Source organism: Fundulus heteroclitus, chromosome 13 (assembly GCF_011125445.2).
Source record: "Fundulus heteroclitus isolate FHET01 chromosome 13, MU-UCD_Fhet_4.1, whole genome shotgun sequence".
Taxonomy (NCBI): domain Eukaryota; kingdom Metazoa; phylum Chordata; class Actinopteri; order Cyprinodontiformes; family Fundulidae; genus Fundulus; species Fundulus heteroclitus.
The window spans coordinates 13,393,311-13,416,711 of NC_046373.1; the positions used below are offsets into that span (position 1 = coordinate 13,393,311).

A 23,401-nucleotide genomic window follows, 5' to 3' on the forward strand; every position below is an offset into this window, starting at 1 on the left:
TGTTCCCAGTTTTTTTTTTTTTTTTTTTTTTTTTTTATGCAAGGCAAAAGATGGCAGTTCCGGTTTTTGGCCAATCTTTATTTATGAGCCTTTAGATTACCCCTTAAAACGTATTTTTTAATGTATAGTTCAGATCAATGACTTAAACTTAAAAGTATAAAATATTATATTATTTCTTATCTAGTTTGTGAACTTTTATTAGCTGACTCTACAGCAACTGCTTTGACCGCATGGGTGGGTAAAAAAAAAGAAGAAAAAAAGAAAAAAACTTGACCTGGTTTGAACCGGAAGCGAACGTTAGACCCGAGCTGTTCCATCGGTGGAGTAAAGATGGCTGAGCAAGGCGCCGCAGATCCTGTTAACAACAACAATAATAATAAACCCGAAGCCTCGGAGGGGACGATAATTAAGGTCACGGTGAAAACACCCAAGGACAAGGAAGAGATCGCGATCGCAGAGGACGCCTCTGTCACTCAGGTTGGTCGGATGCTGTTCACCGTTGCGCTCTAACGTCATGCCCACAACTTCGGCTAGGAAGCTAAAGCGTTAGCATGTGTGACCACTCTTACCGGCTAACCGGGGCCACGGGTGATGTAAGCGGTTGTGTGAAATCGAAATACTGTCGGTTAGATTACCATTTAGTCGGCAACAATCCCCTTGTAATTGACCTATCCTATCAACCGACCGCGTTAAGATCTGGAAATTGCTAACCGGTTAGCCACTCAACTGCTAGCCGGGGAGCTAAGTTAGCCTGTTATTCGGACCAACTCTGTAGCTAAACAAGTGTCAGCTGACGGGTACGCGCTAACCGTGCCGACTGCGAGAGGCGGTGGCACTCAGACCGAGCCGTGGAAGTGGTTTTGGCAGATGATCCGTCGTGTATCGCTTTCATTTCCTACTTCAGCCCCACAGCCTGATAAAAAGTCAAAGCTGGCTCTCGGTCTAGAACATTCTCATTGCTGCTCCTGAGTCATTCCGGGCTTCTTGGGGATTTCGAGTATCCTCAGTGCTGCCGTTGGCTTGGCGACGGCTTCACCTGGAAACACAGGGCACTCCGTGGAATCACGCTCAAAGCGGGTTATTCACCGTGGGTTCTTCTTAGGCAGTAGTGCAGGTTTACATGTTGTGTGTTTTAGGTATACATTTGTTTTTTGGAGCGATGTTTGGTCTTTATTCAATAAATGTGACCCTACTATTATTCAATATGAATAAAATAATTGAAAAAAGGGGCTTCCTGAAGTCCAGATATGCCACTTTGATCTCCACTCAGCTGTATTAATAGTATTTGATGATAACAGAAACCTTTTTCTCAAAAAAAAAAGAAAAAAAAAGATAGATTAAATCAAACATATTGCACTTTAGATTTAGATTGAATGAAGCCTCAACCTGGAATGGGCCAGTTACTAGTATAAAGATCTAACAAGATTATTAACATCATTTGATTTCCTAGTCGCTAAATTACCCACCATATTGCTCCCATGATCCGCTTATTAAGATGCCGGAAACAATTCCAGATCGGAGTTTTCTCTCCCTCCCCCACCTGTTGCTGAGCACTGCAGGTTAGCTTTTAACGTGTGAGGAACAACGTCTTTAATGTTCAGAGCCACAAGCACACAGAAAATGCCTCTAAACTGAGCGGTCGTTTGTTAAAGGTTTTTGCCTTTGAGCCTGTGTATCAAATTCAAAAATAACAACAAGCGTTTGTTTATTTTTGTGTGATTGCCTTAAGGACCAGAGCGTTTCAAGTCAGCGTTCCCATAGTGTGAGTAAATGGTAACGTCCCATGCCTTGCTGCAACAAAGGTTGTGCTGCCAGGAGGCTTAACCCCGATTAGAGCATCGGTCTAAATACTGCATCTTTTGTCTGTGACCCAAGACTTGTTACACGAGGAGCTTCGCTTTGGTCTGCGTGAGCCCAGGTCCATGGTCCTCCTGTCGTTTATATCCCAGCTTGGCCATTTTGTCTCCTCCTGCTTCATTTTTGTACCTGTAAATGAGCCATTTTTTAAGCCATGCACTTTAAGAATTGAGTATCATCTTATTTTTCTTGTTTTTTCGAGGAATTATGGAGATGCGTAGTAGGACTGGATGATAATTCAATAACTATACATATTGATAAAAAAGAAGGGTCAATAAAAGGTTCAATAGAATGAACGTTTTCCTTCCTTTTGCATTTTAGCCTATAATGTAGGTTAATATTATAGTCATTACATCCTCCCAACCAATCACAGCACAGACCCAGGAATGCTTCGCCCCCCAAGCTCCGCCCCCTTCAAAGAGTTCAGAGAGCATGCATTCTTTTTTTCATTTTTAAAAACTTGTACTTTTTATAAAAAGTTGGTTGAATAAAGTGTTGAGTTTGAGTTCAGTGTTTGTCTGTTCTGTATCTAAAAATAGGTCGCTAAGCAACAGCATAAAACTGCCAGGGCTGCACTTAAAATATGTGTTTTGAATTTGTTGATAATTATCAGTATGGTTTCTATTTTATTTATATGTTTTTTTCCCCCCTATATCGTCCAGCCCTAATGAGTAGTCTTAAAATACAAAAAAAAAAAAAAAATCACATATAATTTCACTGTGGAAAAAAAACTCAAAATCAATTTTCAACATTCGAGCGGATGAGACCAAAAGAGCCATCTTCAGAAAAGTGCGGAGTGGGGGGGGGGGGGGGGGGCACTATGTTCTTGAAGATTAACAACTCTGAAAACATAATTTTTCAAAATAACAGACAACAAAAATGTTTCTACACTTGCAGTCACTGGATGAAGATGTAACTGGGAAGAGTTTACACGCACATAGTGTTGAAAAAAAAGTTAGGTTTACTAACTTGCGTATTGGTATAATGCTTTGTGGATAGATGGTAGCAGGAAATAGAGAGCAGCTTTTATTTTGTGGAAATCTTAACATAGCAAACCGGCGCAAAACGCTCATTAGAACAGTCGAGCACAGTGATACAAGGACTAGTTTGGTCCGCACAAAGGCCGCGCTCCTTGCGGTCACTGAGTCGGCCACTAACTAATTCCACTGCACCCCAAAGGTCCAGAGCTGACAGGTAGGGTTTGGCTAAAGTCGGATCATGGGAAAGGACAATGAACCCAAGCACAGCGGCACCAAATCGGCTGCGGGAGCGGGTGAAAAAGGAAAGTATCAAAGTGTTGCAATAGTTCAGTCAAAGTCCAGATCACAGCTCCTTTCTGTAAATGCTGGTGGGGGGGCAGCATTAGACACCTGTGCTCAAATGAATAGAAAAATAAAGATATAGATAGTAAAGAGTCCCCTTTCTGCTAGTTGTTGACCATAATTTTACCTGCTATAATAAAAGCGGGAAAACCGTGTCTGGGTCAGCCTGCACATTGCTTAATGTTTAATTAGCTGTTTTCATTGGTTAGGAGTCAGATGGAAATGAAAACAGAAAACCTTTTTTAACTTTAACATCTTGAAATCCACTTGCATTTTTTCCCTGGAATAAAGACTTTAATGCTTCAATTCTTTGTATCTACAAAAGACCTTAAAAATCAACTCTGCCTGGGACTCATGTTGGCGCCTCTAAACAAACTGCCCACTTCTTCTATGGATTGTCACTGCTTTAACAACTGCTCCATACAGCAAGTAGACTATGTATATATATAGATATAGATATAGAAATATATAGAGATATAATATCATATATATAGATAGAGAGATGATAGATAGGAGGAGATGAGAGTCACAGATTAGATGATAGAGATATAATAGTATATAATAATATATATATAGATAAAATCAAATGTGAGGTATATATATATATTATATCGATATATATGATATTATATAATAAATTATTATAGATAGATATATATATATATATAATATATAGAGTATATAAATCACATTTGATTTTATATATATATATATATATATATATATATATATAATATAATTATATATATATAATATATTTATATATAAAATCAAATGTGATTTTAAGATATCATAATATATATATATAATATTAAAATCAACTGTTGGATTTAGTTTTTACAGTATGAGTATGGGGGAGAAAAAAAAACAAGTTAGCATTTCCTGACTCTATTTGCTCTCACATGGTTTAAGTGTTTCATCCTTCCTTTCTTTTATCCTTCCTTCATTCCTTGGTTCCATTCGAATACCCTTAATAATAGCTTCTAGCTGGTGTGCCTTGACTTTTCATGGGGTAAACAGTGAGAACTCTATCTATCTAGCTTCAGACTGCTGCACCGAGTGGAGACAGCCTTTAACTCCGACGTCGTTACGTGACGGAAACGCACACGGACTTCCTTCCTTCCTTATTTCTTCTTTCTATCCTCTTGTCCTCCATTCTCCCTTCCCTTCTGCTGTGTGCTCTTCCTCCTCTATCTTTATGTGCGCTCTCTGTCTCTCTCTGTCTCTGTCTGTCTCTCTCTCTCTGTCTCTCTCTCTCATATGTGTTCTGTCCTTGTTTCCTTCCATGTGTCCTATCTCCCATCTTCAGTACCTACCTTGTCATTTTTTTATTTCTTCCTTTCTGTTACTGTTTTTTTCCCCCCAGGTTTAAATTTTTAAATACTGTAGAAATATCTGCCATTAATCTGTGGCAAACTTTCTTGTTTTATGTATTAAAATGAACAGAAAGGACTGAGAACCAGTGCAGCATTTTCAGATCAAAACCGTGTAGGAGCCCTGGTTACGATGCATTCATTTTAATACATGGAATCACGCTGAGTTTTAGAATATCAACTCAATACGTTACGCAGACGTTTTCAGTCCTTTTTGTGGGGAATATTATATCTTCTTGTTCTAATTTCCACAGGATCACACTGGGAGTTCAACCAGCTGGTTAATTACTTTCTGCTCAGAGTCTGCATTCAGCAGCCCGTTACTCACCAACTGTAGTTTGAAATCAGCCTTCATGAGAGTGACGGGTGGTTTTCTGCTTTAGTTTCCAACACACATTTCTGTCTTTTTCACATCCAGAAATACTTCTAAGAGCCAAATTTGTTGTTTTTGTAAGTGGTGGGGGGAAAAAAAGAGCCTTGTTTCAGCCAGATGACGGCCAGTGTCATCTAGACTCCATGTTCCTGACAACAATATTTGGTCAATCTAGCAATTTCTCTGACATCTTATTAAAAAGGCCTCGAATCATAGCAACGCTCCAAAGGAAAAAAGTTTTAGCGGTTGACACCAGGTCTTTTTAAAACATCGGCACACCTTTGAATCGACGACTGGACTCAAGTCTTCAACGCATGGCCCTTTCCTTTAACCTTTAAATATGTTGCTGTTCTACTTGGAAACACATTTTTAGTGGTCTTAGTGCCGCTTCCTGGCAGAAATCTTAACCTTTTTTAATGTTTTCTGTCTTGCAGTTTAAAGAGGAGATCTCGAAGCGGTTCAAAGCCAAGCAGGACCAGTTGGTTTTGATTTTTGCCGGCAAGATCTTGAAGGACGGTGACAGTCTCAGCCAGCATGGCATCAAAGACGGCCTGACAGTTCACCTTGTCATCAAAACAGCACACAAGTAAAACTACTGTTTTTTTTTTCCCTGCAAAGCTTGCCAAAGTTTGCCTGGGATTTCTTTAGTTTTAACATGTGATCTTAAATTCTCTCTGTAGGGCAACAGATGGCGGTAGCACCTCAGCCTCTAGTTCAGCCTCCACTCAGGTAGGTAGCAGCTCGACCTCTAGTCCAGCCGCCAACCCCGCCTCCACAACAGGCCCCGCCGGGTCCGGCCCCGCCCCCACACAGACGCCCAACCTAATGAGTGAGTCCGCCCCGTGTGTCGCTGCGATCAGAAATGCAGAATGCCGGCACAAAGATTTCCCTGGCTTTAACCGGCGCTCACCCTCTCCAGGCGGCTTCGGGGACCTGGCCAACCTCGCCGGTCTGGGCATGGGCTCGGCGAACTTCATGGAGCTGCAGCAGCAGATGCAGAGGCAGCTCATGTCCAACCCGGAGATGCTCTCCCAGATCATGGAGAACCCGCTGGTGCAGAACATGATGTCCAACCCCGACCTGATGCGGCAGATGATCGTAGCCAACCCACAGATGCAGCAGCTGATGGAGCGCAACCCCGAGATCTCCCACATGCTCAATAACCCTGAGCTCATGCGACAGGTGGGGAAAAAAATGCCCCTAAGGAACGTTCCGGTATTTCAAACAGAGCGTCTTCTTCTTCTTTTTAACATTTGTTTGCGTATTTCAAATCCCCCCCCTCCCTCAGACCATGGAGCTCGCCAGGAACCCAGCCATGATGCAGGAAATGATGCGAAACCAGGACCGCGCTCTGAGCAACCTGGAGAGCATTCCCGGAGGTTACAATGCCTTGAGGAGGATGTACACAGACATCCAGGAGCCCATGTTCAGCGCAGCAAGAGAGCAGGTATCTGTGAGGAGCCAGACCCCCCTGAGCCGGCCCTCCTCTCCGTCTGTTTTCACCAACTAGAGCTGCGTCGCCACTTCAAACGTGTTCTCAATCTGTACTTGAACCATTTTCTTCTAGTTTGGAAACAACCCCTTCTCAGCCCTCGGTGGAGCCTCCGACTCTGGTGTCCAGCCGTCGCGAACGGAGAACCGAGAGCCGCTGCCCAATCCGTGGGGGCCTCCGAATTCTTCGAACCCCTCCGAGAGCGGAGGGGCGACCACGGGGAGCACTAGTACTTCGGGGACCACCAACCCGAGCGTGTCCAACCCTCTCGGCATCAATCCTGGGAGTCTGGGAAACGGTAAGCTGGATAAGTTCATATGTTCATAACGTAGTTATAGGTGATGTCAGAGAGATCTTCCCCTCCATTATTTCTTGTCTAAGTGAATTCTGTTTTACAAAGTGCGGTCCTATCGCTGTTGTGAATTTGGAGAAGGAACCGTGAGATAACCTGATGATCCCCGTTTCTAAATGTGCGTCCTTTAATCTCAACGCTTCTCATTTAAATCTGAGATGTAAGAAAGGAAATGGTTTCCCTTGTTGCCCTGTTGTGATCATGGAGTTCATTAATAAAGCAGTTAGAAGCTAACTGGTTATTTTTCCTGTTGGTGCTAAACTAAAAGGCTATTTCACATAGGGCTGGGTACCATCTAGGATGAGCCGATTCAAAACGATTCTTCATACATAGCTCAGTTTGATTTGATTTGACTCCAATATCGATATTTATTACTTTCAAATTAATGCGCAGTCATGTTATCAAAAAAAACAGCAAAATATTATATTTATGTTTAATATATTGAACACTGGGAAACAAAGTGCATTTACTTTAATGCGTTGAACGTATCACAGAAACCATAAATGTGCCCAAATGTCTGATTTTAGGGATGAAGGCGCCTCTAAAATCCTGTCGGCCGTTCCGCAAGTTCGTCTCACTTGCACTTCCTCGCTGTGAACAGTAATGGTGCGCTGTAATAACGCCCCCTAGGGGTTGGGAGGTATATTGATATTGAAAGCCAGAAAGCCCCGTGCTGAAAGCCAGTATATCGATATTAAATCGTTTTTAAAAACATCGATATTAATCTTTGTATCGATTTTTATGCACAGCCATAATTTCACAGCTTTCCTAAATCAGTTTGGACTTCTTTGATCGCCTCTAGTCACAAACACAGCATACCTGAACTGGAAAAGTTTTCTTTGAACATATTTTTTATACACAGATTTTAGATTTTGAAACCATTATTTTATTTGTTAAAACACTAGGACTTAGAGTTGCAAACTCCTTGAAAAATAAATAAGTGGCCATTGTCTTCCACCCTACTGACATAATGAATCTTTTTTTGCCTTTTCTTTGTATAAAATTATTTTGTAAACATCTGACTCAAACCTTTATTTAATTAGACATATGTTTGTTTCTAAATATGAGTCTGTAACTTTTTTCAAGGGACAGTTGGCAACCCTGCTAGGAATGGACATTTTTAATGCTTTTCAATGTCTTTTTCGCATTGGGACTATACATATATGTTAAATTATTAATTGAGAGGATGAAAGCTACAGTCTATCAACTCATCAAACCTGAGCTGGAATATTTTCCACTGATTGTTTAGTTAACAGTTTTTAAGACAAAATGTGGATTATGCTAAACTCTTTTGTCCTTCCTGTGAATGCATAGTGGTTACCGTCTTGCTTGCTTGATGTATTGTTCCAACCCCTATTTAGTTACATCTAGTCGTGGATGTGTTCCTTTTTTATGCCGCAGGCATGTTCAACAGCCCGGGAATGCAGAGTCTACTCCAGCAGATCTCAGAAAACCCGCAGCTGATGCAGAACATGCTGTCTGCTCCGTACATGCGCAGCATGATGCAGTCACTGGCTCAGAATCCAGAGTTAGCCTCACAGGTGAGGATCAGAGGCACACGTTCACTGCTGCACATCAAGTCATAGATTAAACACTGAGATTCTGGACCTATGCCTGCTGTAGAACATTTTCTTTTGATTGTGTTTTACAAAAAAAGATTTTATTCACCCAAAGGAAACTCCCTCTGTGCTATTTAACGTTTAACATCACTGAGTAGGCAGCGCAGACTCCTGCTAGAGCCGCATGACTAATGCCGTATTTCTCTCTGTCAACCAGGTAATGGTGAATAATCCATTATTTGCTGGAAACCCACAGCTGCAGGAACAGTTCAGAGCTCAGCTGCCCGTTTTTCTGCAGCAGGTACTGTGTGCTTTTCCATCCAAAACACACATTTTGTGACGGCCTGAAGCAAAACAGTCTCTAACAGTATAATCGGGGTCGCTGCAGGTTGTTAAATGGGTTTTAATTTGTTCCGATTTTGCATTTTTGGTTGTAGATGGCATTTAGTTGTTTCATTTGTTTATTCATAGTTTCTTATATCACCGCCTTCAAAGACATTCTGTTTCTCTGCTCCTTAATTTATTTAGTTTTAGAAAATTAAAACAGATATTTTGTGACATCATCTGTTAACAGCTTTTTAGTCTCATGGCAAGACTATATTTCATGAGGTTTTGCTATAAAACAAAAATATAATCATCTAACATTGACAATGTCATATTTATCTTAGATTAAATCTATACTAAGTATAAATTGAATTTTTGTCATAATTCATGCAATAATCTAAATCTTAAAAAAAAATCTAAACGTACAAATGTTCAATATACGCTTTTTTCTTTATTTGAGGGTTATGAAAACTGTAAATTGTGTTGTTTTACATTTATTTTCATTTTGTTTCAGTTGACTTAAAGCAATTTAGAGTTTGTGTTTTGTTCCTCATACTGCAAAGATGTGTTATTGGTATAAAATATTAAAATGTCAGTAAATTCTTGTTGTTTAATAAGTATTTTCACCACTTCCATTTAAAAAACTATTTAAAACTCACCTTTACCATCCTTTTTTGCTTGCATTCTTCTGGTGTTATCGCTCCCGTTGCTGGTTTTCTAATCCTCTGTTCCCGTTTCTGCCTGTTTTCAGATGCAGAACCCAGAGGCCCTGTCGGTTATGACCAATCCCCGGGCCATGCAAGCTCTAATGCAAATCCAGCAGGGCCTTCAGACGCTGCAGACAGAAGCCCCAGGCCTTATGCCCAGGTACGCCTACGGAGATGAACCCATCCAACACAGCTTGGATTTTAGTGCAGGGTTTCATTTGGTTCTTCCTTTTGGCCCAGTTTGATGACAGGAGGAATTCCAGGCGTGCCCACAGGAGGCGCCGCTCCCGCAGAGAACCCGGCCTCCTCACCCAGCAGTGCTACAACAAGCCCTGCTCAGCAGCAGCTGATGCAACAGATGCTCCAGATGTTTGCTGGAGGCGGCGGCGGCGGCAGCGGCGGAGCAGGAAGCGCGACGGTACACGGCCACACGCGTGCTGAAGTCACATCCTTACTGTGCATGCTGTGTTTTTTTTTTTTTTTTTTTAGTTTTATTTAAATCTCTATTGGCTGTTTTCCTCAGACCCAGACCCCAGAGGTGCGGTTCCAGACCCAGCTAGAACAGCTGAGCGCCATGGGCTTCATCAACCGCGAGGCCAACCTGCAGGCCCTCATTGCTACCGGAGGAGACATCAACGCCGCTATTGAGAGACTGCTGGGCTCACAGCCCTCGTAAAGACATACAGTACATGTTGACACGCAGACACGCTCATAAACACACTCTTAACACATAACACGCCCGACATCCACAGAGAACCAACAGAAATGTATGTGTATTGTCCCAGACCTTGCAGGAGAAACTTGGGCAAGAACTGAAAGACCCTCATTCTACATCTGTTCTAAGATCATTCCCTTATTTCCCCCATTTTTTTTTTTTTTTTTTTTCTCTCTTACGTTTGGCACCACCCGAACAAGCTTCCTCCGCAAAGTTCTGCCGTAGAAGTCGGACTGAACCGCTCTCTCCTCAAAGGGTGTACAGATGCTCAGAGAAACCCGACCATTATATATATATTATTTTTTTTCTTTTTTCATTTATTGTTTCCTTCACAAAAATCTGAAGTAGCGCTCTGTAGGCAAACATTTACATGCTACAGATACAACCCGAGCGATGTGAAAGGCAGTCGGTTGGTAGTTTTCTGATCTATAAGCTGTGATCCTGAAAGCCAGCAGGAGAGCAGATGTTCACAGACGCCCCCCGACCACCCTCCCTCCATCTTTTCCCGTTTCTTCTCAACACTCTTCACGCGCCCGCTCTTTTTTTTTTTGCCCAGTTCTTTTTACTATTTATTGCAAGCGCCTAATAACATCACGCCTTCCACATTTTCACCCTCAAAAGTTTTAATCTGTCCCTCCGGGAAAAAAAAAGTGCCCACACGTAATCACAGTGTCTTTTTTCTTTTCTTTTTTTTTTTTTTTTTTATTGTATTCGCCCTCCTGAGTCGCCATCGCTCCTCGTCCTGCTGTCCCGGTCCGACTAGTGAGATCATGGTAAATACGCCCGGCTCACTAAGTTGGTAAACGATTAAAATTCTCATTCAAAACTGTAACCACAATCGGGTTTTTTGTTTTTTCTAAACGGCAGCACCACTGAAGCACAGGTTGTTGCTGTTACGACTAAATCCCACAAACCATCTTTATTTTTATTTCAATTTGATTGCTCATTCTCTTATCTCTTCATGTTCGAGGTGCAGTTAGGACCTCTAGATATGATCCTGATTTATTTCACATAAATTACATGTGGAAATCATGCGAGTCCAAATATGACATATTGGAAAGGCTTTAAGAAAAGAGTTCACCTATGATGGCACCATTCTTTGCTCCAATCAGAAAGTCTAGGTTGTTTGATTATTATTATTATTATTTTTCCTTTTTGAAATTCTCAGCATTTGTAGTTGTGGTGAACTTGACAACTGCTTCAATAGCTTTGCTCTGTCTGTTGACCTCAGATTAATTAAAATAAAGAAATCCATCTCCCAGTTGAAAATGTTGGAACTAACTTTTAACAGTACTGTACTAAAAAAAAAGCAAAGTAATAAATCATGGTCAAAAACCGTTAGCGCCCTGTGTCATTTTGATTACAGTGTGGCGATGGGCCACGAGATCCAAAGGTCCTACAATGTTATAGCTGGTTTAGTGGGAAGTGTGAAATAAAAGATTACATTTGCCTTTAAGTTTGCTTTTATTTGTTTATATATATATATATATATATATATATATCTTTCCTTCTTTCTTTGCAGTCTGGAAAACTATGGAATTTGGTTTTAATCCTTTTTTCCAAATCAGGATGCCGTGCCTTGTAAAAGTGTTCATCACCCTTGGAGCTTTTTCACTTTTTGTCATATTGAAACCTCCGACTTCAATGTGTTTTATGTGAAAATACCACAATACACTTTTTGTTCCGCAGAAAAGTGGAACAAAAAGGGTACGTGGTTGTAAACATTTACTGTAAAACAAAAAAAAATCGTAAAAAGTTTAGGTTGCAATGTGTTCATGCCGTTTACTCTGCTACCCCAATAAAATCCAGTGCAACCAGTTGCCAGCAGATGTCACCTAATCTGTAAATAATCCACCAATGTGGAAATTAATCTCAGTATGAATGTTCTGTAAAGGCCTAGAGGTTAGAGGACATTAGGGAACAGACACCTTCTAGAGCAAGGGTTCCCAAAGTTTTTTTTTTTTAGGGGGACATGGGGGGCACCAAATGATTTCATGCTGATGCGCTAAAAAGATTTAGCATTTCCTTATTTATGAAACTCATATGAAAATATAACTTTACAAGACTCTCCACATTCTTCATTTTTATGCATGTGTTCGTAACAAAATCTTACTTTATTCCAACTTCGCAAAATTTTTATCTTGGGGGTTTTAGGAGGATAAGTTTGGGAACCCCTGATCTAGAGCAAGGAGAAAGTTGAAAGCAGGGTGAGATTAAAACAATATCCCAAGCTTCCAGCAGAAAAAAACCTCCAGTTCATCAGCTGAAAATGGAAAGATTTTGGCACAACTGCACATCAGAGGAGCGCCCCATATGAACTCTTGATGATCCAGGTGGGAGAATGTGTTTGCAGGACAGCTGCTCTCTGTTCACTATACAACACCTCTATGGGAGAGCTATTGATGAAAGAAAGCCCTGTTTGCAGTTTGCCGCAAGCCATGAAGGAGACTTGTCGAATGTGTAAAACAGACGATATTCTGGTTAGATGAGACCAAAGCTGAACTTTCTGATCAACATGCAGAACACTGTGTGGCAGGAAACGCATCACCTCGACCACACCATCCTCCACAGCGAAGCACGGTGGTGGCAGCATTGTGCTTTTCTTCAGCCGTGCTCGGGAAGCTGGATGGGCGGAGCTAAATACTGAAAAACCTCTAAGACGTGTGACTGGGGAGGAGGTTCACCTTCCAGCAGGACAACAAGCCTCAACATCTGATCAAAGCCAATTCCTGTGTCAGACTGGTCCTGTAAACATCCTTTTTTTTTTTTTACTAATAACTCTGCTTCTAGCACCCTGTATTAAATGTAGGATGATCCAGCCACGTTTTTTAAAACTCACAGTTTTTGATGTAGAACTGCTCTGATTTGTCTCAATTCCAAAACGGCAGGGAAAATATCCCTTATCCAAACCTGAGACCAAACTTAGCTTTGTGTTGTTGGTTTTACCTTGAAACATGCATATAAGACCTAACTAACTCAATGTTTTGTCCTCAATGTCCATAAAGCTTGAGTTTAGACAAGTGTGAAATACTTAAACTGAAACCTGTTCATTAAAAACATGTGATATAGTTTATTAAGCTGAAAATCTCAATTCTTTTAAACATGCATGTCATGCAGGTATGTATTTGCTATACATCTCCAAAAGTGGGATCGATGATTATTCACAATAATCTGTTAAATTCAGGAATTTATACTCCCTTTTCAGCTTGAATGTCATTTCAATTTGCGGTTTTTTAATTATCGATGTTCTTGTTTTCATAGCGATGTGACACATTAGTACAATTTCGATGAATAAAAACAAGAAACGGGGTGCACACATTTGAATTTATTGTGCCTTTTCTCCAATCCACAGGGACAGATCTTTGCATACATTCTGAAAAATCCTAGATACACCCCTAGTAATATTTAGATAATCGTCTCTTAGCAAGCTGCACCTTGATCACATGCCTTTTTATTGCGGCAAACGTGATCCTAGCTTAATAGGGCCCGGATATTTGATCGCTTCTCTAAGTAGAAACGGTAGACCTCGTTAACGTTTGGTTTTTGGGGGGATTTCCAGGCATGACCTGACCTTAAAACATACAGTAGTTTATAGATTTAATATTACTCTGCTTTATCTTTTTTCCAAAAACAGCTTTTGTCATGTCTAGATGAAAACATTACTGTCGGAACGACCGGGTACGTCCACTTTTAACCCTCTGACCAAAACCCTTGCTTTTTAGAGGAAATTGATAAGGATGTTAAGAACAGTCCAGGAACCACCAAAACATCAAATGTTATCTGTAGAATACTTTAATAATAATAGTGATAGTAATAATTAATAAAGGCTATATTTAACCAGATCCCGTTGAGATACAGAATCACTGGTGGCATGATTTAAAACAATTTCACCTAGAACAAAAAAAACATTGAAAAGTTAAAATAGGGAATGACAATTATCACAGGAGTCGTTAAACAAGAGAAATGCAGATGTTAGATATTTCAAACTTTACTAAAACCCAACACGATTCACCGGCAAAAAAAAGTTTACAATAAAACAGTTTTTTATTGTATTAAGAAATCACTTTAACATATAAAGAGGAAGGATTGATTCAGGAACACAAGATGCGTTCAGGCGAGAAATAAAGTGGACAAATTCATGGAGGACTACCTCTAAATTCTTCAACTTTACCTCCAATCGACAGCCAGACGGGTGGAAACCACGACACAACTGGATGTTCTGATGGGAGGACGATCCCAGACACTCATCAGAACTGGTTTTGAACCGGATAACGTGTTTCTGGGATGGCCCCGTGCCTAAATGGAAATAAATGTAAGAGTGCTTCAGCAAGTTGGACGAGATGTGCTTATCACAATATCAAAGCCAGTTATTCTAGAAACGTAATGGCTACAGAAAGCCGTGATCAACAACAACTTTAAGACAAGTCATGGTTTTAAGATGTATTGAAGCTGTGATATTATTGCCCCATCCTGAAAAAAAAAAAGCTGTCCAAATAAATTATTAAAAGAGAGAAGCTCCAGCCTGCGATGACCGTGTGTATTTCCAAGGTTGTGGATGTAAAAACAACAAAGCTATAAAAAAAAAAGAAGGCTGTGTATCCCTTTCCAAATACCATACTCGACGTTTGACTTTACAATCATTTAGCCACACAATTTTACAAGTTTAACAATCGCTTCCACCCAGAAAATTTGGAACGTCGGATCAAGCCGAGCCCTTCTTCCTGCCTTTGTAAATGTGAGACTGGTGGTCAAAGGGTGACGTGTCCCAGCTCTCACACATCCACCTGCAGGGCGAGGTTTATTGTCATACAAATGAGTCTGGGAGCGCAGCGGAGGGTGGAGTCAGCACCTGCGAGCCGTTCTACCTGTTCCACCTGCTCTCCTTCCTCCCGGCCCTCCCTTTGGGTGTCAGCTGAGGAGCAATCAGGAGCCCTGCTTCTTCTCTTTCGGGCCGTCTTCAGATAGGAGCCGCTCGTACCCTCGGATAAGGAACAGGGATTGTTCTCTTTGAATTTTTTTTATGGTCATACAAAACCAGAGTAGAAGGTTTTGCTTTCTGTTTCTGCGTCAAACGCTCCTGTAAAAAGTGGCTCCTGGATATTTAAAAGGTGGAAGAGTGACTTATCGCCTCTGAATGCAGCATGGGCTCAGATGACTCCTATAACTTTGTCTTTAAAGGTAAGCCGCGTTCACCTCAGCTGTGATTATCCTATAAGAAATAAATTACTGCTGTGCATTTCTCCAACGCTGAAGACTGGGCAGATTTTACCTGAATGCTGCTGATTTTTCTAAGAAAGAAATAAGAGCAGAGGAATAAGGAAGTGAATGCTTCCTGTCTTTTTTTTTTTTTTTTTTAATCAGTAAATTATATAACCTTTGACCCACTAGATAAACACAAGTTCCTACACTCCCTGTTTAACCCAGGGGATTATTTGCAGTGTATCCTAGCATTTCTTCTGAGAGCCGCAGTGATTTCCTACTTCCCTCATTCCAGACCGAAGTCACAGTTAGTGTGAACGTGCCACGTTGGTGTGATGTCACACGATCTGGCACCCAGTGAGTGGGACAGAAAGTCTACATTATGCCAGAAGAGATAACGACTATCTGATCCAGTTTGGTTTCAGGAAGCATAGCCTTGTGTAAATGTCCTCGTTTTGGTCCTAAAACGGGCGAACGGTATCCTAATCCTGTGTGTCCGTGCAGTGGTTTTGATAGGGGAGTCCGGTGTGGGGAAGAGCAACCTGCTGTCCCGCTTCACCAAGAACGAGTTCCAGCATGACAGCCGCACCACCATCGGCGTGGAGTTCAGTACGCGGACCGTTCAGCTGAACAACTTCACCATCAAGGCCCAGATCTGGGACACAGCTGGGCTGGAGCGCTACAGGGCTATCACCTCAGCGTGGGTACACACACACACACACACACACACACACACACACACACACACACACACACACAAGATTAATATGCCTGAGAAGTCCAAAGGCACACAATAATGAAGTGAGCAGCTAATTTCCAGCACACGTGCGTCAGTATCAGTAATATCGTCCATTTATTACCTGCTGCACCTTTCTCTGTGCCTATCACGCCTTTTTTTTTAATACAGCGTCTTGCAAAAGTATCCACACCCCTGCAACTTTTTCCACAACTTATCAAGGTACGATCACAAGCTCCGAAGTGTTTTATGGGATGCATCGACACAAAGTAGCACACGATTGTGAAGTGGAAGGAACATGATGGCATGGTTTTGGAAAAAGAAAATGCTTGCAAACAAATATATATGAATGTAAATAAGACATCATATGCCCATTCCTATTTCTTTTTGTATTTTTATTCTTTCTGTATTCTTTTTGATCCACTGTATAGAACTGATGCACCTTTCCTACTTTGCACCTTCTCTTATGAGCCGATGTGGCAAGTGAATTTCTCCAATGTGAGATCAATAAAGCCTATCTTATCTTATCTTATCTTATATGACAAAAAAATAAGAATATAGTTGTGTGGATTTATATTTGGATATATTTATATTTTGATCAACCTAAATGATATAAAGTTCAACCAGATCCCTTCGGAGAACCAGCCACCATCCTGCAGCTTTCACATGCATCGGCCTGAATTAACACGGCTGAATTCCCTCGTCAGCAGCCGTCCAGCTGTGCCGAGGCTTGGTAACAGTCCGTTCAGGTTTGTCGGAGAAAAGAGCTGCATCTACGCGTTGCAGGTCGTTTGCTCTCCATGTCTGAACTCAACGAGTTGGTAAATAGAGTCCGCCTGCGTGCTCTATTTGCCGTTTACTGCTATCTATTTACTGCGTGCTGTCTCGTTCTGCAAACAAACAGCGTCACGGGCGAACAAAGAGCAGAGCAGGCGGGTCGGAGAGAAAGCTCTGGTCAAGTTCATAGCAGTGTTAGTAAATAAAACATCCAAAATCTGCTGGCTTTTCAACCCATCACCTTGAAGTATACAGTGCCGCAATCTACCAAGGGGTGGCCGTCAACTCAAAGCGACAAGTCGGGAAAGGAGAGTAACCTGTGAGGTGCGGAGATGCACGGCTCATTCGTCTGGCACGACCCAAATCTGGCCTGTACTGAAGAGTGGCAAAAGTCAGCCATTGTAAAAAGAAAGCTGCAGCTTTTAGCATACATGCAAAATGCTTTGGCAGGTGGTAAACGGCTGCACATCTCCCTGAGCACTCTATCGCCATGCCATGATGAAGCATAGTGGTGGCAGCGTCATGCTGTGCTTTTCTTCAGCAGCCACAGGGAAGATTGATAGCACTATAAATAGACCTTATTTACAGGCAGAGCTGCAAAGGATTCATTCAGAAAAAAATGTATTCACCTATCAGGGTCACCCCTTAAGGTATGTTCACATCGAGCATGAGCGCCTTTCTCTAGCAAACAGTTTGCGCTGACAATGCTGCGATATTTCACCCCGCTCGCTTCACCGCGTCATCAAACAGGAGGAGAGGTTCTGCTTTCCGGTTCATCGTCTTTTCAACTCACCGTGGCAGACATGGATTTTACAGAGCGACTCGCGGTGCTGTATGTAATGTAGAAAGCGGGAAAACGGTCTTGGCAACCCTGGTTCCACCAGATTCCCCAGAGATTCACCCGGTTTAGCGAGTCCCAACTCCTGCTCCATGAGTTGGATGACAGTCGCTGCCAGCGGTACTTCCGTATGTCCAGGACCCAATATGAGGACCTGCTGTCCCACGTTAGGGGACGGATCTTCCTCCGGGACACGAACTACGAATCATTGCTCAATATAAATATAGCCTAACTGTACTGTCTAAATATGTAACGCATAAAAAAACATTTTTGTGCTTAAATAAATTGACTAGGGGGACCATTAACGGGATGCAAATTGACAGAAATGTTCAGATTGTTGAACTGGAGTAAAATTACGCTTCACTCTATTTGTGCGTCCACTGCTTTTTTTGCAGTTTAGCTTCTCTCTAATCGCACAATACGCGTCATTCGCGTCGTTCGAAACACATCGCATCGCTCCTGATCGCGCCTTTACATAGGGGCAACGTGTAAATCGCTCGCTCCGTTCACTTTAGGGTTAGGGTTGGGATCGCATTCGGTGTGAACCCACCTTTAGTCAACGAATGTGTGGCAAGACTTGCATGCCACACTTTTCAGATTTTTTTTTAAAGAAGTTTGAAAAGACTGCGAGTCGGCTCTCTTTCTCTAAGCAGTGATGCGCTTCTTTTTGTTGGTCTGTTCCCAAATCTGAACAAAGACAACCCCTTGAGTTTGTGATTTTAATGTGGCAAAATCGGAAAAGTTAAAGGGTAAGTGAATATTTTTGCAATGCAAAGCGACTCGATCCAAGCGGTGATTTGAAGCTCTGTCGCTCTCTTGTGGGTTCAGGTATTACAGAGGAGCAGTCGGAGCCCTGTTGGTGTACGACATCAGCAAACACCTGACCTACGAGAGTGCCGAGCGGTGGCTGAAGGAGCTGTATGATCACGCAGACCCTCACATTGTGGTCATGCTGGTGGGAAACAAGAAAGACCTGGAGAGCCTCAGGACCGTCCCCACCGAGGAGGCCAAAGACTTCGCAGGTAGATTTAACGGCATCCGGTACGTGCAGCGCGGATCTTCCTTTGAGAACAAACCCGCGAGCGTGACCTTTGCTGCACCGTTTCAGACAAGAAAGGCATCATGTTCATGGAGACGTCAGCGTTGGACTCCACGAACGTAGAAGCCGCCTTCAACGATGTCCTCACGGGTAAGGAGAGACAAAACGTCCCCCCCCCCCTCTTTGCTCAGATTTGCTGTCAGCTTGGGAGGCTACCCTAAATGTTTTGGTCTCCATAGCGATCCAGAAAAAGGTGGCCAGCAGAGAGGTGACGCGCGGCTCCATCAGCGCCGTGACCCTGTCCAGCCCCCTGGGACAGACGGGCGATTCTCAGGGGGAGCGGAAAGGCTGCTGCGGCAACTCCTAATGGACTGACTGCCGCCCTCAGACAGATTTGTGTTGAGCCAACAGCATGCTTGACTGAAGCTAAAGCCCTCAGCCTCTCTTTCAGGTCTGATAAGTGAGGCAGCGCAGTCTGTCACAAACCTTTTTTTTAACATGGAAACTGTACAGTTTGTTGGTCATCGATTTAGTGCTTAGATATCGAGTGAATCTAAATTTTATACGTAATAGTTCTTCTGCTGGCTGGTGGGATTTTTTTTTTCTTATTTTTTTTTACTTTAGATAGCTGTATTTCTCTTTCTCTTTGTGTTTTAAGAGATGCTTTGCAAAGTTGTGTTGTTTTTGTAAAAGGGAGAATGTTGACTTGGAATAAATTATTTAAATGTTTCTGTTGCCATGTCGGAGTTATTTTATTTACACGTTATCTAGGCTGAGGGAGGCAGCGGTGAACGTTCAGGGGCTAAAAGCGATGTGGTCCGTGTGTTAACTGAGGTTCAGCAGCAGGACCGCATCTCAACCTCACCTCTCATCTCCTGACAAGCCTACTTACAGCTGTTCAGCCATCCACACTTTTGCTCCGGACCCCCACTCTCTCATCCACTCATCCCTGCTCATCTGAGGCCCCCCCTGGTTGTTTATTGCATCTCTTGCTCCATCCATCACCTGGAAAGAAAAAGCCATTTGAACTCCTACACGTTAGGCAGAGACATGGCCCCTGACCTGGAGGCAGTAGTCCAGCCGAGGTGGCTCGCAAATCTGATTGGTTTTCTCCTGGGTGTCTCCATTTCGAAAGTTTCCAGGGCACATCCCGCTGGGAGAAGACCACAGGGATGAAAGGAGGGATGTCTGTGTTTTCCTCCCTTAACCTGTTACCTCCACAACACGATGGATGGATGGATAAATGGGTGGATGGATGGATGGATGGATGGATGGATCATTCGTGTGGTCAGTTTGAACTTACAGGTGCATCTCAATACTTTAAGGCTTAATCAAAACTTAGATTTATTTCAGAAATTCGGTTTGATAAGTTAAAGTGTGACTATACATATTTATTTCTGTTAATTTTGGAGATTATGGTTTGCAGCTAATGAAAACTCAAAATTCTGTTTCTGAAACAATAGAAAAATATACAAGACCAATAGATAAATGTTGTATTGACTTTAGCTATTCAGCAGAGAGTCACTGATGTGTCACTGTGCAAGGAAAACCACAAGAGGTCATTGCTAACAAGAGTTAACAGAGTGTTGTTTTAAAGCTTGTCAATGGAAAGTTGAGTAAACTTTGTAGAAAAACATTTTCAGGCACCAGGGATAAATGCAAAGTCTACTGATGACTGATCATTTTCCATTTAATTTGAAATCAATTCTGGAAGAAACCTGGAGAGGCGCAGAATCCACGTGTGTGAAATTTCCTCAGTCAGATATGATTTAGGGATCAGTGTTAGCTGCTGGTGTTGGTGCACTGTGTTTCATCTGGTCCAAAGTCACTGCAGGACTTATTGGAGCGCTTCATGCTTCCCTCTGCTGACAAGCTTTATGGAGATGCTGATTTCATTTTCCAGCAGGACTTGGCACCGGCCGACATTGCCAAAGGTAGCAGAAACTGGTTCAGTAATCACGGTGTTACTGTGCTTGATTGACCAGCCAGCTGGCTATGACCTGAACCCCGTAGAGAATCTGTGAAGCGTCGTGGAATGGAAGAGAGACACCAGAACCAACAATGCATACGAGCTGAATGAATCCAGTTTTCATTAGCTGAAACCCAAACTCAACAGAATTAACAGAAAAATGCTTGACATGTATGAATTTGTGCGTTATGAATCCATCTAATATCTGAGTTTCACTTTTTGAATCAAATTACTGAAATAAACCTTTTAAACTACATTTCAGTTGATTGAGAGGCACTTATAAAAATTTTTTTCTATTACTCAGACAATATGAACATTATTTGTGTTTCATGCTCACACAAACCAAATGAATGTGAAGTCCTTTTATTTTAAGGCACGACAGGTAAACATATTTAATAGAAAATGCTCTTGTAACAAAGTTGAAGGTGTTGTTTCGCCTCTGCGCCTGCAGGTGGCAGTACCGAATTATCTTTTTTCTTGAAGCCAGACGCAGCAAAACCATGAAAAGATCATAAATACTTATTTACCGCTGTGCTAATTCCTAGCTAATTGTTTGCTAAACTTTCCTTGATGATCACGATGTTAGTTTTCGTAACAATCTTTCTTCGTGGTAACAGCCTTGTGCTTCCTCTTTGCATCTGTGTCCAAGAAAGTACAATGGCTGAAGGCATTTTCCCCTGAAAATATTAAACCCATTCACAGACTGGATGCTTTGATGTTATGTGATGCGTGTGTGTGTGTGTGTGTGTGTGTGTGTGTGTGTGTGTGTGTGTGTGTGTGTGTGTGTGTGTGTCTAGTGTTTTAATACATCTGCACACTCTGGATGTGACCACGCAGGCTCATATGGGGCAACAGAGAGAATATAAATCTGCAGCAGCACTGTTTTTAATGACATGTTGGACAGTTTGAGACCCTATCTCTGGCTTACAGATGTGCACATGAAGCTTTACTGTGGTATGAGTGTGTCTGCATGTGTTTGAGGGACCCAGCCCCACCAAGCAAATGTTCCTCCGACGACTTTCTCGCAGCGAAATGACCACAAAATGCGCCGTTTTTATTAATTCTCTCTTATGAAAATATGATAAGAAGGCTCTGCTGAAGGCAGTTAATGTTTAATTATATTCTGTGAGGGAAGATATTTTTATGGGCTTGGAGGGGAAAGACATCTGGAGTAATAATCCATGCAGGTTGAGCGCGTGGTCATGAAATCTGTAAATCTTTGTCTTTTCAGGCCTTGGGGTAGGAGATGGGTTTGACCAAAAAAAAAAGAAAAGAAAGAAAAGTAAAGAAAAGGTCAGCTTTATTTCCACTTCTCAGATTATAGCAAATTAATCCTGATGGCCAGATGTATTTTTCACCTCTCTTCAAAGCCAATCAGCTCAGAGATGTTGGAAAGAGTTAGATTCAGCACATACGTGTGACAGCTGTTAAGTCCAGGCTACTAGACATGTGTAGCTTGTAAAAAGTGAATCTTAGACCGGGGACTCAGATGTCAGGGATCTGTCACCTCTGACCCCTACGCGGATCTGTTTATCTACCGTTTAAAATTCCTTCGCCTCTAAGCACTTTGTTTCTCTGGGGGGGAACTCAAGTCTTATCTTCCAAGAATTTACAGCTGCAGCGCCACATCTGCAGGGGTTTAATTGTGATATTTTTATTTTCGGGGACATTTGACCCTGTGTGGAGAAAGGCTCTGCTTTAGAAAGTAGTTTCTCATGCTGCCCTTTGGTTTTGCGAAGCTCCGATTCTGTTGTTTATTTTGGCTTCCTGTATTTGTTTGTGGCCAGATGTCGTTACAAGAGATGGTTATCAAAGAATCAACACAGATTTACCATGCACCGTTTCGTGATTTACAGTTACGTCCAAAACTATTCATAACACTTCAGCTTTTTTACATTTTGTGACTTTACAACCACTCACTCTACTGTAAGTAATTGGCATTTAACATATATTCATGTATAATTGTGAAGGGAAATGAAAAGTATAGCTGTTTTCCAAACATTTTTTCAGGTATAAATTCTTAAAGTTTGGCATGCATTTGGATTCAGCCCCTTTACTCCAACACGCCTAAATAAAATCAATTGGGTCAAATTGTCTTATAGAACTCCCATTAGCGGTCTCTACCAGCTCTGCACATCTGGAGATGAATATTTTTTGCACATTTTGCTCTATAAAATAGCATCAGCCCCACAAGGTTATAAGGGGAGCATCTGTGAACATGCGTTTTAAAATCTTGCCACAGATTCTCTACTAGATTTAGTTCTGGACTCTGACTGACATTACACTTTGATCTAAAGCTTTTGCTTCATGTTTAGGGCCTACTGAAGGGTAAACCTCTGCCTGAGTTGCTAGTCTTTCGCAGCCTTTGAGCCTTTCAGTGTTCTTCCAGGATTGACCCTGTGTTCAGATCTATACATCTTCCCATTAACTCTGGACAGCTTTCCTGCCCCTAATGAGGAAGAGCATTCTTGCAGAAGCATGCTGTCACCTCTATTTATGACAATGGAGGTGGTGTGTTCAACGTGCTTTGCCATGTTAGCTTTCCACACCATTTTTCATGCTGGATAGAAAGTTCAGTTCTGGCATATCCTTATATCAGAGCACCTTCTTCACCATGTTTGCTGTGTACGGTACAAGATTTGTGGCAAAGTGCAAATGTGACTTGCTATGTCATTTTCTAACAGCAGCTGTTTCTGACCACCTTCCAACAGTTCCTTGCCAGTTGAGGTAGGATTACAAACAGCTCTTGGAAGTTTTACTGTTGTGTAA

At 41.9% G+C, this 23,401-nt stretch overlaps 2 protein-coding genes across 2 annotated transcripts; both read left to right on the forward strand.

Moving 5' to 3' along the window:
* Positions 1–330: 330 nt before the first annotated feature.
* Positions 331–10,035, forward strand: ubqln4 (ubiquilin 4). The gene is made up of 11 exons (XM_012868595.3): positions 331–477; positions 5,360–5,511; positions 5,606–5,754; positions 5,845–6,107; positions 6,214–6,372; positions 6,493–6,715; positions 8,171–8,310; positions 8,546–8,629; positions 9,404–9,519; positions 9,600–9,777; positions 9,883–10,035. Exons 1-11 carry the CDS (start codon positions 331–333, stop codon positions 10,033–10,035), a joined length of 1,764 nt encoding a protein of 587 aa, XP_012724049.2.
* Positions 10,036–14,927: 4,892 nt separating this feature from the next.
* Positions 14,928–19,330, forward strand: LOC105930397 (ras-related protein Rab-25). Its single transcript, XM_012868596.3, has 5 exons — positions 14,928–15,252; positions 15,778–15,973; positions 18,453–18,646; positions 18,733–18,813; positions 18,903–19,330. The coding sequence occupies exons 1-5, from the start codon at positions 15,216–15,218 to the stop codon at positions 19,028–19,030; spliced, it is 636 nt and encodes a 211-aa protein (XP_012724050.1). The 5' UTR covers positions 14,928–15,215; the 3' UTR covers positions 19,031–19,330.
* Positions 19,331–23,401: the final 4,071 nt, after the last annotated feature.